This window comes from Centruroides vittatus, unplaced genomic scaffold (genome assembly GCF_030686945.1).
Source record: "Centruroides vittatus isolate TY-2023 unplaced genomic scaffold, ASM3068694v2 contig_1506, whole genome shotgun sequence".
Classification (NCBI taxonomy): domain Eukaryota; kingdom Metazoa; phylum Arthropoda; class Arachnida; order Scorpiones; family Buthidae; genus Centruroides; species Centruroides vittatus.
In genome coordinates, this window is record NW_027120931.1 from 975,050 (window position 1) to 988,705 (window position 13,656).

The 13,656-nt window shown below is 32.3% G+C and overlaps 1 protein-coding gene across 1 annotated transcript in view; it reads right to left on the bottom strand.

Annotated features, from left to right (window-relative positions):
• LOC136968682 (tRNA (guanine(10)-N2)-methyltransferase homolog) overlaps positions 1–6,467 on the bottom strand; it is a 39,713-nt gene extending 33,246 nt beyond the window's left edge. Inside the window, exons 1-2 of the mRNA XM_067262687.1 lie at positions 6,334–6,467; positions 1,909–1,974 (exon numbers count right to left, since the gene is read on the bottom strand). Of these exons, the coding sequence (XP_067118788.1) occupies positions 1,909–1,974; positions 6,334–6,399 (132 nt within the window). The 5' untranslated portion in view covers positions 6,400–6,467. The remainder of the gene's footprint in view (positions 1–1,908; positions 1,975–6,333) is intronic.
• Positions 6,468–13,656: the final 7,189 nt, after the last annotated feature.

Consider the following 13,656-nt stretch of genomic DNA (forward strand, 5'->3'; position numbering starts at 1 on the left):
CCTACTCATCAAAAGGATTAACACTGATCTTCTTGTGATTAACTTGTGATGGCTAATTTCAACTCTCCAACTATTTCACTTCTTTCAAGTGGTAGCAAGCAGGATGGTAACATTGTATTAAGTAATTTTCTTATTCAAAAGTTACAAGCAAATAAAATATTTTGTAGGAGTTTTGAGGATGTCTAGTTTAAATATTTGGTACATTTTTTTGTGAAATTTGACAGGTTGGCCAATTACCATTTGATATTTAGCTACATATAGTATGTTAGATTCAACAATAGAAAAAATTTGAATGTCTTGAAATGTTATCTCCACATGCAGACAGAAGTCAATTATTATTTTTGTGTTGAAAATCATCAATTGCTATATACCTGAGCAATGAAACTGCACCATTCCTTACCATTTAGTATTACATTCTTAGCAAGCACAAAACCTATATTTGAAAGTTTTCCAAGGTGAAAAGTGTGAATCTTTGGTCCATTTGCCTCAAAATCTGATTGTTCATTTGTTTTTATTTTTAAAGAATACAATATCAAAAATTTCCTAGGCAACACCAGGAACTTTGCTAGTAAAGAATAAAGAATAAATTAATACATGGTCGTTTATATTTTACTCTCATTTATATATTTATAACAAAATATAATTCAAAATCTAATAAAATTCATTGTTAATCTTACAAAAATAGTAAAAAGGAAAATGTCTGAAAAAAAATTAGTTTAGCTTAAGTAGAAGATTAACGGGTTCAAATTACTAAGAGTAGACTACATACTCATTCTTTTCTGAGTGGTATTTTCTCATGTCATATTTGTCTTGAATTTATAAACTGTGCTGACTAATGTTATATTTTTTCAACAAAGAATCTTATAATTTTAAACTGTTATGGTCCTTAATCTTATATGAAGGACCATAAGGAACTTCAAAGCTTACAACAATTATTAAAACTTCTATTGATTCTTACTTACAGTAATATGAAATGCATATTTGTCAAGTAAGTGCATGTTAATTTATTTTAACACATATATATTATATATTAAAATATAATACATATATATATCAATATTTTTACTTTCTCTACTGACATTATAAATGCAATGAACATAATGATGTAAAAAAGCAAGTTGTAATTAAATGTATAAGGGTTGCCCAAATGAAAAGTGGAAATACATTATAACTGGCAAACATTTATTGCAAATCTAAAAGAAATCTCCATGTTTGTTTAGGCAAAGATCCCATCATCTCCACAAGCAGATAGATGCTCCCAGCATAGAACTCTGGTGGTTGCTGGTAAAAAATTTTTCAACCCTATCCATACCTCATCATCTGACATGAACTTCTACCCTTGCAAAGCTTTCTTGAGAGGTCCAAAAATACGAAAGTTATAACTCATTGCCAGTTTTGATTATGTCATCCACGCAGCAATTGATGCAGTGGAGATTATGGTGTGTGCCTGAACTGGTCTTAATTTATCTGGAATTGACTTGCAGCCTTCTCTGTAACTATTGTACCAATTATTCACTGCTGTTTGTCTAAAACAATGTTCACCATAAATATGCTTCATTCATCTATAGATGTCAGCACTCCTGTTCCCTTCAGCCACTAAAAACCAAACTACCACCCATTGTTTGATTCTGGATGCTTCCATCATAACTAACTTAACATTAATCTGCCAATTACTGGAGCTAAACTCTATTCTTGTTAATACTTAATGCAGCCTGCGCTTCACCTACATTGAGCATACCTGCCTGTAAGGTGACCCACCAACTGCTACCATGCATGATGAAATATGATGTGTGTCCATTTTTCAACTGGGCAATCCTTATATATTTAACACTATATTCATGGCTACATCTTTAGTTTTGAAACTTTTTTTAAACTAATAAATATGTAAATTAGAATATTTTAAACTACCTGTTCTGATGGTTCTTCAATCCATGATAATTTAATATCAAACATAGATGCTATAGAGTTTATTTCCTATAAAAAAAAAATAAAATTAATTTTTTAACTGTAATTGTAAATGATGATTAACAACATAAATAATAATAAATAAAATGCAAGACCTAAGATATAAATATAGAAGGCATGATATTGTCTTCAAAAAACTTGTTTAGTTCATAAAAAATAGTTTAAATTCATTAGCATGTAAACAATTCTCAAATTCATTTTCCTATTGATACAATTTTTAAGTCATCAAGTATAGAAAAAAAAAATCATTCTGACTTAGATATTACGACTTTGAAATCTTCATGTTTTGAGATCTTTTGATCTCAAAACATGAAGATTCCAAAAACCTGGAGGGTCATATATAACAGGATTACAGTCTTGTTATAAAACATTTGGAAAAGTAAAGCCAACCTTCAAAGATATATATATATATATATATATATAGTACTTCTTAAATTCTTCCTCTCTTACTTCTTTTTTTAAGATGTTATTTTATTCCTTTGTTACTTTGTTACTTATACTTATAAGTATAAATAACAAGCAATTATTTATTGTGACATTGTCACAATGCCAGGCTGCAATTTTTGAACATATTTTTAATTTATTTAATTTAAAATCTATTCTCTCCACTTCAAATTAGTAATGACTTGTACATCATACTTTTCCTTTAACAACAGAGTTGTGTTGGTCATCTATCTAATACCTTTTGGGGGAAACTTTTGAACTGAAATAACATAACTTCTGGTTTGCATCAGAAATTTCTATATAGTTAATTGGAGTCTTCTGCCCCAAAAGTTTCCATATCTAGTGTCGTATTTTATCTATCTAACTCCATTCTCAAGATTAAGGAAATACAGAGAGATGGACAGATGGATAAACGACAGTGGAAATTCATAAGTCTAAGACTTTTTCAAATTGCAGCCCAATAAATAGAAGTAACAATTCTATTTTAGGGAAATATCATTCCATAAATTAGAATTTACACTGTTTATAACAAATAGTTTTGCAATCGGCATAGAATTTTTTAAATACTGTAATTTTCTTTTAGTTATGTAATCTGTAAATCATGACTGTAACATATACAGTTTTCTTTATTTTTTGAGATCAAAATGATCATCATAGTAAAATATTTACCTTAGTAAAATTTTTTTTTTATTAAAGACTAATAGTTTTGGATTTTCCAGCCCATCTTTAGACATACCAAAATTGTTGTGACTTTAGTCATAACAATTTTGGTGTGAAAAGTATAAGTGCAGTATAGGTGAGTATAAGTGCAACTTCACACTAAACTAACCGAACCAACTAGACAGATTCCAAGTTGTTTGTCAGTCAAACAACCTATTGCTGTTGCCATGACAACAATAGGTCATTTCACTGATACTACCAGAATCGATATACTGGTCCTGCCAATAGCTCTAATGCTACATAATCAATGTAGTGGCATAATGTAATGCTACATAATCAATATAGTGGCAATGCTCTAGTGGCATAATCAACATTTCTGCCACTTCGAGCACTTTGATCACTTCACGACGTAAGTTTGGCTCGAGCATAGCGATAGTCAGCTGCAAACATCCAAAATTCTTTTAATATATGAAATTTTTTCATTTTTAACTCAAGATATTTATTTTGTCTTTTTTAAAGGACTACTTATAAATACTATTTTAATCCATTTTTGAACATTATTTATTCGTAAATGTTGTTAATATTTATATTTCTATTAACTGTCACTTTCACGATTTAAGACTTTAAATTTATTAGACAGTTTGTTTTTTGCTTACAATTTGTGTTCATTTTTAAATATTTTTGGAAGTTTTCGTTAAGGGCAAGAAAATGTAGTCAAAAAATTTATAGTTAAGCCTGTATATACATTACTAATATGGGATGTCTTCAGGATTCCTGATAACTCTCTGAATCAGGAAGAAAAAGGAATGATGAGAATTATATACATTTAATTATGGAAATGTATAGAAATGTTAAATCATGTGTTAAGATAGGATAAAGTGTTACAAAAAAAAAGAGATTCAGGATGGCTTTGAAGTTTATCAAGGTTAAGCCCATATCTTTTTTTTCATTTACTAATATTAGGTAAATTATTGTAGTTTGCATTGAGAAAAGAGCTGTGATATATGTTATTAGCAATTTATATTGTGTTTATTAATGAGATAGAGAAAGATTAACGTTAAGCCAAAAAAGTTAGAAACAGCTTAGAGAGGGAGATTAAAAGTCAGTAGATTTAATTCTTGGATTTCAAATATAGACTGTTAGAGAAAAAAGAGGAAATTCCAACTATTTAGACAACATATTCAACACATTTACAGACACATAATAAACAGATGATTAGAGGATGATGAGTTAGAAGTTGACAAATATAATAGGTAAATGTAGGATGGCAATAGTTCAGACAGTATTATTAGATATTGACAGTGATAGTGATTAGTGATGACATGGAGGCTAAAAGATGTTAGTGATATTTTAAATCTATATAAAGAAAGGACAGGTGTAGTAGGCCATCAATAAATCTTCATTCATATTCTACTTTTCATAGTTCAGAATATTACATAAATTACCAAACTATGTAGAGCTAATGTGTGTCATAAGAAATGTAATTTATGTCAAAAATACAAAACTATTTCATTCCAAATACTATATCAAGGAAAACTGTATAACACACTTTACGTAGTGTTAAAATTAATAAATTATTTAAAAAACAGTTTGTCTTTATCTGAATTAAATTTCTATGGCTATTTAAATATATCAGAGGATAAGCTATGGTTTTCCTAATTGTCATACATATGTAATAAAACAAAACTATAAAATGCAAATTTATTTACTTGTTTTAGCATTACCTGTTTATTAAACGGATATTATACAAGAACATTATGTACAACACTTTCATTCACAGTGTAGCAATATAAGTTTTAAACAGATCTCTATTTAAAACCTGGATAAATTTAATCGAAAATATAATTATTTTCGCTTTACCCACATCATCTGTAATCTCAAATTATCATCTTATTAAATTTTTTTTTAAACCAAATACAGTAGAGCATCGATTATCCGACTCAATTGGGGACTGGGGTTGGTCGGATAACTGAAAAGTCGGATAACCGAAAAGTATGAAAAAATACATTATTAGTATAGTGTATTAGGCTTGGTTTAAATACTAGCCTCCTTTTCATGGTCGAGCCAGTGCTGCCAGCTAAAACATGCAAAAATTTAACAAAAATAATATTAAAGTAGCTAAGACATAACCAAATATTGTAGCGCCACATCACTAGCGGACATTTGAATTTGTCGACTAGAACACGGTCGGTTAACCGATAAGTCGGTTAATCGGGGATCGGATAATCGATGCTCTACTGTATACTTTTTATTTCATTATCACAATATAAAATGTAATTACAAATAAGAATTTTTTGACAGAACAGTAGAAAAAAGTTACAAAAATGCTTGAAAACGTAAAACTACCTACTAACCACATAGATAAACCAACTTCTCACCCTAATGCGACTCTAGCACCAGCTATTGGCTACCTGACAAATTAACTGTATTTTACAGCATAGCTCAAGGACCAGTATTATCCATTGACTCTGATACTATTAGTCAAACAACCTACCATATTTAAAAAATTAAACTTTTGTAGTTGAGTCAGATCAGTAGAGCTACAGCCAATAAGACATTGGATTTACGATAAACCTACGTAACGAGAAAGGTCGGCAAAAAATAGACTTTTCAGAATCATTAATAAAAATCTGTGAATTTACGAAATTAGTCAGGCAGATTACAAGGAGATTTTTAAAAAATTACAATGATTGGCCAGTGTTTCGATTCGTAACACTCGTTCCGACAAATGGGCCACCAAAATAAATATATTCGACGGCTGCGTTCGACAGACTCAATGGTTCCGGAGCCGTAGAGTACTTTTCCGCCGAACACCCTTTATAGTAATGCCACTTCAGAACACGTTTGGTATTTTGAAGTCACATTTAGTAGCGTCTTTCATTTACGCTATGCGAAACTTGACCGACAACGACAGCTGCTTTGTTCCAATGCATGCATCATTCGTCGTTCGGCAGATGTAACTACATAACAGCTACCGACCGAAACACCTTTGCTCAGTTACAACTGTCGACACTGCCAAATGCGGCCAATGCAAATGCTTTTCTATCGGTTGACCCGATTGTTGGATCAGTCAGGTCAGCCAGACGGTCACGGTGTGAAATTGTCCAAACAGATTCTAACACTATATTTGTCACAACAGTTTTAGCACTCACTCCTAAGGATGGACTAGAAAGACTAGAAATACTAGGAAAAAAAATGAAGTTATTTTGAAATCAGATTAATGTTCATTATTATTAGATTAAAAAAGAAAATCTATTCGCTTACCGCTAATCTAAACTTTGAATGCTCGTGTGCATACCATAGCAAATATTTAATAATTCGCTTACACATGTTACCGTAAATTCAAATTTCACACGAATCGTCTGTACAATTCAACTAACTGCACTTCAGTGTTGCCACGCGAAATATTTATGACGTTAATTAGCATTAAGTAAAATTATACTGAAGCAATGCGTGTCTTAAATAAAATATAATTGTTTTATTTCCTTTATGATTCGTAATGATATTAATTTAGTAATAAGGTAGATTTTCATATATGGTAAATGATGATAGTTTTTTTTATTTTTTATTTGAACTCTGACGTGTGTTAAATTCCATAACTGATAATCTAAGCTTTTACAACCCACTAGGAATAAAGCCTCCAAACGACACTGATGACGTAGCAGCATGCGGCCGATGCTGTTATGGATACTGTACAGTACGTCGTAAATGATATCGTTCCTTCGTTCGTTTTTAATTAAAACAATTTCCAGAAAATAAAAATGCAGTTGGCATAGTTGCACTAAACATTGATATGTAAAAGTGAAATAAAATTAAAGATGACACAGATAAATATTTCAATATTTTATTAACGGAAAGTACACTAAATTCAGTTGGTTTATAGTAGTAATCAAATAACTTCTAGGAAATTCTAAGTAAAAAAATTACAAATACTGTATACACTTTTTAAATTCATTATTATACAAAGCAGAATACTTACATAAAATTAGTTAAACAATAACGTCTTCGGCATGTCTATAAACAGAAAAACAGTAAATTACGATACGAGAATAAAATGTGTTAAAAAATAAAACGAAAGAGTTCTTACCATCGGAGATTTCGAAAAATATTCACATGTCCACTTGGTCCTCTTCGTGGTAAAGTTGGGGAGGGAGAAGAATCTCCCTCCCAAATGTTCCTACAAAACACAAAGACAGTGAGAAAAGGAGAAGTTGATTCATTCATTACCTAAGGTGAAGATTATTACCTTTGTCAGACAGTCTTTCTTCCCGAACAGTGTTATGAGAAGAGAGCGAAGGACCTGACCTAGCCTAACCTAACCTAACCTAACCGGAAGCTCAATCCTCATAACAGCTGTTTGGGAAGAAAGGTCGGCCGAATGTCGCGTCCGGTGAAGAAACGTGTCACGTCCGGGTGGTCACAATCGGGAGTCAAATCCGTTGTCGTCGACCGAGTGTCACGTTCGGGAGACAAGTCCGTGGGTCACGACCGGGTAAGAGAGGTCACGTCCGGGTAAAGATGTCGAGTCCGGGTGGAAAGTGTCGAATCCGGTGAAAATGTCGCATCCGGGTTGAGAAGAGGAAATCAAAGAGGATCACTGCCTAAGCCAAGAGATCCGCAGCCGTCCGCAGCGACAAAACGGACACGGACAGCACGGTCCCTAAACTTCGGCGGCTCTCTCCTCCGATTCCTCCCCGTTCCGACTTCCGCAAGGCAGTGGCGTCGCCGCGGCGGACGAACAGGAAGAACGCGACCGAGCAGAAAGTGTCACCTCGGACGAGCTGTCACTTTCGACATCCTGCACAGCAAGGTCTGTGGCCGGATGACTCCCGAAGACCTTGGCGAAGTGCACTGGACCCAGGGTGTAGCGTCGCATCATCCCGACTCCGGGAGGATGCCACGCCACGCGCACTTGGGGAAGGTCTTCTTCACCCGCTTCCTCTCGCTCGTCCAGCCCCGCTCCTCCGCGTCCGATGAAACCCCTCCCACCGGCGCCACCGCCTGCCTCCGCCGGAACCGCCTCCAAAGCCGCACCAACGTCTTCATTCTGTAAAAAAGAAAATTTGCAATTAGTCCAGTGAAACAAAAGCTTAAATTAATGTAGAACAAAAAACGTAATCACCTAAACGTAAAAAAAACGCCAGTAATAAACACGCCATTTATTGCTGAGGGAATATAATAAAAACACAACGAACGTTTTCGGTTTATTCAGTAAACCATCATCAGGTTAGATCAACGAAAATGGAATACATTATAAATGGAACATAACGTATAAACTTCAAAAATATCAAAAAACTGTTAAGTAAGAATAGGTAAATAATCTGACTCCATTGTTTTAAGTAATTTCAGAAATTTTCGACAAAAAGCACAGGAGTTATTAAGCTTCAATCGGGGTGATCAAAATCCTGCCCCTCACAAACTAACATCCATAGATTAAAAAATCAGTTTTTTTTTCTTTCTATGGTATTAGTATATGGGGGCACAATTTTGTTTACCCTGTTTGAAGCTTAATAATAACTTCTGTTCTTTTGGTTGGAAATTTCTGAAATTATGCAGGGAGGTTTGTTTATTAGAGGAATTGATGCTATTAAATTTTGGTGATTGAAGGTGTAGGGCAGGGGTCGGCAACCTTTTTTTCGTAAAGAGCCATTTAAGAATTATACTTACCATACATTCTTGAAAATTGAGCCTAAAATGTCTTTCTTTTTTGTTAAAATGGGTTTATTTGTGCTTTGCTTAAAGGTACTGTAATAAAATACATTGCAATTCAATTATTTATTATCAATGTTACAATAGTGATAATTATAAAATATAATTATTAATTTAAAGTAAAAAATAAATTATTTTAAACATCCTTACATATAAATTAACATTTTTCTTTGGTCAAACAGTATGCTGGGATTTCAAATATTTTATAATATGTTTAACTTGTACGAATAAAAAAATTAAAATAGAGAACTTCATAAAAAAATAAGAATAATATATAGTTTCTAATGTGATTTTTGTTGCCGAATTTCTCGAGAAAGTTTGTCAAAATTTGGTAAATTACGACATTATTTTTATTTTCACACAAGACGGCAGACTCGCATCGTTCGGCTGATTTCTTAGTTTATTTTTGATAAAATTCGTGTTTGTAAATGCCTGTTCACAAAAATATGTCGATCTGAAAATTGACAGAAGTACAAGTGCATAAGTTTTTAATAGAATATAAGTATCGGGCAAATGGTTCAAAGTATCACAAACAACTCAATCTTGCCTTTTAAGATTTTCTATCTCAGACCATTTATGCTGTGCAGCAAAAGTAGATTTCTGTCTTCCTAAATTAAGCATACATTTTATTTTTTATTAATGAACTTTGTGTATTAATAGTAATAAGTACAAATTAAAGAAATTGTTTAAGAAAACAAAGAAAACAGAAAAGAAAGTCCTGGTAAGTTTTCGTACATAAATATTGAAAATTTGTTTAAAAAAACAAGTAGGATATCCATCTCTTATAGAAAAAGAATAGAGAAAAAACTGATAGTAAACACAGCAGATATAGAAATACCTACTCCAATAAGAAGAACATCAGAATTAGGAATAAGGTTCAATGGGCCAACTATAATGAAAATAGAAGATTTTGCAGTATTTACAGAACATTTGTCGTTGAAAATTTCAGAAGAAGAAAGAGAAACAATAAGATCAGGTATGCAAAATATAGTAAAAAAAATCAAAAACTAAATAAAAAACAATAGATAAGGTAAGAACTTATAAAAGGCAATTAAATAATGTAAAAACATTCTTATTACAAAATAACTTAGAATTGTTGCAAGGGGATAAGACAAAACAAGTAATAAAAGAAGTGTTAAAAATTGCTTAATTTAATAAGAGCAAACGCTCCTCAATGGATAATTAATTTATGTATGATATTAATAGAAAACAATTATTTTCAGTTTGACAAAGGATATTGCACCCAATAGAAGGTATACCGATGGGAACATGTATAGGTCCCAGATTGGCAGAAATATTTATGGTACCGATAGATAGAAAAATAAGAAATATAAAAGGAATTCGATTTTATAATAGGTATGTAGATGACTATTACTATATTTGACAATACAGAAACAAATGAAAAACAAGCAAATCAAATAAAAGAAAGTATACAGTTTGAAATAAACAAGAACAAAATAGTATATATTATTTAGACATTATGCATGGGCATAGCCAGGAAGGGGCATGCTCCCCCCCCAGTTAACCTGGTGCCCCTCCCCAGAAAATTACAGCCCGACCCCCCCTAGTTAACACAGTGCCCCTCACCAGAAAATTACAGCCTCTACTAGCCCCCATAACAAAACCCTGGCTACGCCAATGACATTATAATAGAAAGAAGATAAACTAGAGTATAAAAATGTTTAGCCTATCAAAGTGTCAAACGTACTCAACTATAAATGAAATGTATGTATAAATATGAAGTTTAATATATTTAAAATGTATATAGATAAAATTAAATTACAGTACAATAATTTTTTTTCTATAACAACTGAAGTATGTATGTATTAAAACAAATAAATAAATTTAATACAGTAACGTTTAGTACAGTATTACTAAGAAATATTGTATTAAATTTATTTATTTTAATACATAAATACTGTAAATCGTTTAAGTGCAAATGTGCTCATTGTCAGATAATCCCTTCTTTACAACTGGTAGCCGCAGGGAGCGGATAACAAAATTGTTTTAAAATCTAGCGACTAGTTCTCACACCTGGGCCGCCGTTTTACAAAGGGTTTACAGATTGAGATCTGAAATTGAACCTAAATCCGGAACTTTGTTATTTAGAAGCAATTTTACATATATTTTTTGGCTGAAAGAGCAGTGTACCTGTACGATGCAAAAATTCGTTATATGGAGAAATTCGCTGTATAGAAGATCGTAACGTGGAAGTTTGATTGTAAAATTGTGTAAATTTAATGAAATAAACAGACAGAAGCTCGACGTTAGAAAAAAATCTGTCCATTTGACCAATGAAATTGTACCATTTTGTATCATCCGAGTATGGCGGTAAACGTAACAATGATAGGCTAAAATAACCAAACTCTTTATATAGTTTTCGTTTTAGTGTTTGTTATATTATAGTATTTGAGTGATGTAACTACAAAGGTCATCTCAGATAAGGGTTTATCACACCAAGTACCGAATCTAACACATTTTAAAAATGCTTTATTCTTCTACTGTACACAGTTTAAAAAACCTTTTAAATGTGTCAGATTGGGCACTCGGTGTGATAAATTCTAAATATAAATCAAATACTATAATATAGTATAGTAGAAGGGACAGAAGTACGAAATAATCTAATAAATGTAATCTTTACTGTTGTTATTGTTTGCCTGAGGAATGCCGGGATCATCTGCAAAATTTATATAAATATTAAAAGCAAAATGTTCCGTCACAGGATAGACTTTTACCGAGAATTTCATTTCTAAACTACGATCCGTTGAGAAGGTAACGGACTGCTCTTCTTGTAACGAAAATTCACAATTCCAAGTACCAATTGTGCCGAATAGATTTCGTATCCAGTCGTAATTTTCTATATTTAAAGTAGGAAAGGAACTTTTAATCTTTTCTTCCAATATTGTTAAATGTGTTTTAAAGGAAATAATTCCCCCGACATTTTTATAATGAAGCGCAGGAAACATAACGATTGCGATTTTTTTCAACTGCACACTTGGAATTTACAACGCTTACCGATTTAATCACTTACACACGTCTGTTTACTTTTAAACAAAACAAACGGCAGTTTTCTAGCTAGACCAGGGGAGAAGTTATTGCCACCATCTATTTACTCTCCTGGGAGAGGAGTGAGAGGGTCGAAGTTAACACAAGTTTTCTTCGCGATAATATGTATTATACATTGCTTTTATAGTATTTCGACTATTTTTACAATGTTCAAGTATAATACGTAATGTTTTATGCGATTATTTACATATTTTCTCGTATTACGTAACGGCGGGGGAATTGACTTTCCGGAACATTTATAGCTTGACGGTTCTAAAATGATGTTTACTCGCCCAAATACTGTCTAAGAACATTAACTAGTTAATCATAGATAAGAAAACGATTAAAAAAGCAAATTCATAGAGATTATTTACATTTCACTTCGATGGTTGGAGGCGGGCTGGGCTTTTCGCGGCAATTTATTGCTTTCACAAGTTTGTGATTTTTTAAAGTAATGTTAACAAATACAGTAGATAGCCAGTTAAAGCTTAAAAGGAGTTTCCCTTTGATTGCTTTGAGCCAATTGTACAGCTAACACTAGAACAGTGATACTTTATACGTCGATCCGCAGACAGCACTCAAACAGCTGTCCCAAAGTATGCTGTTTACGAATCGAAATTAATTTTATATGATAGTTGTACCAGAAAATAATGTTCTGGATTATATAATTTCGCTAGACAGTTTTATAGGGGAAATTACTTTTACTTCGTATAATAATAAATTAGGCAACGAAAACTACCCGCGGCAATTTCCTCATTGCTGATCTACAATACAATTATTTTCCAAGAACCCTTATGGGGTGTACATAAATGACATCAACATTGGGACGCGGTTAACAACACCTGTTCCGAGGGGAGGGAAGAGTAAGATCGGACACAATGACAGTTTTACTGCTTATTAGCATTTACAGTTTTTTTTATAAAACTTATCTCTAAACTCAGAATTAAGGCTTTTGCCATTTTATAGTGTTAAAAGTTTAAAACTTTAAAAAAAAAATATTACAGATGGTCCCACCCAGTGCCGTAACTAGCCATTCCCGTGCCCTGTGCAAGAATTTCATTTAGGCCCTTTAATTAATTAGGTTCGGAAAAATAATAAAACGATACATGCATATTTTGGGCCCCCTTTTCAAGTGGGCCTGTGCGGGTGCACCTGTTGCACCTGTACTAGTCCTACCAAAATTTTAATTGTTGTTGGGAAACTTGAGCATCTCGTTTTCAGTTTATTTGTTCATTACTTTGTTTTTTTAGAGGTACAAACCACGCTATTTTAGTGTTTAATATTGTAACGTGTAACGTGGCGCCATCTAGTGGGAACGAGGGACGTAAATCTGGTTCTTTTTCTTAGAACTCGGATTACTTTTCCGTAGTTGAACCAAAATAAACCAACCTCTGAAAAAATATCAAGCAACTGTGTAGCTTTATATTTCAGAAAACAGCACCGAAAAATGTCAAATTACTTTTTTTGTGTTAAGCGTCAAAGAGGCGATAGTCGACACTTTCGTTTTTTGAATATATCTTTTCTCAGAGTAAATTATATTTTCCAAAAAGTAATTTATCGACACGCCAGAATTCCGCTAAGCTTATCGACACCAAAATCATCAAAATCTAACGTGGGAATTTTTTTAAAAAAATCGGACGGCAAAGAGCAAACGTTACCTCAGTAGCCTTGCTTTTTCTCAGGCAAATATTTATATATACAGTATATAGAATACTATATATATATTATATTAATATATATTACATTAATTATTAGAAAAAAAATCCATTCCTCTGTTTTACAATAATTTTTATTAATTTATTAAAATTTTTTTTGTTTAAATGTGTCGAGAAT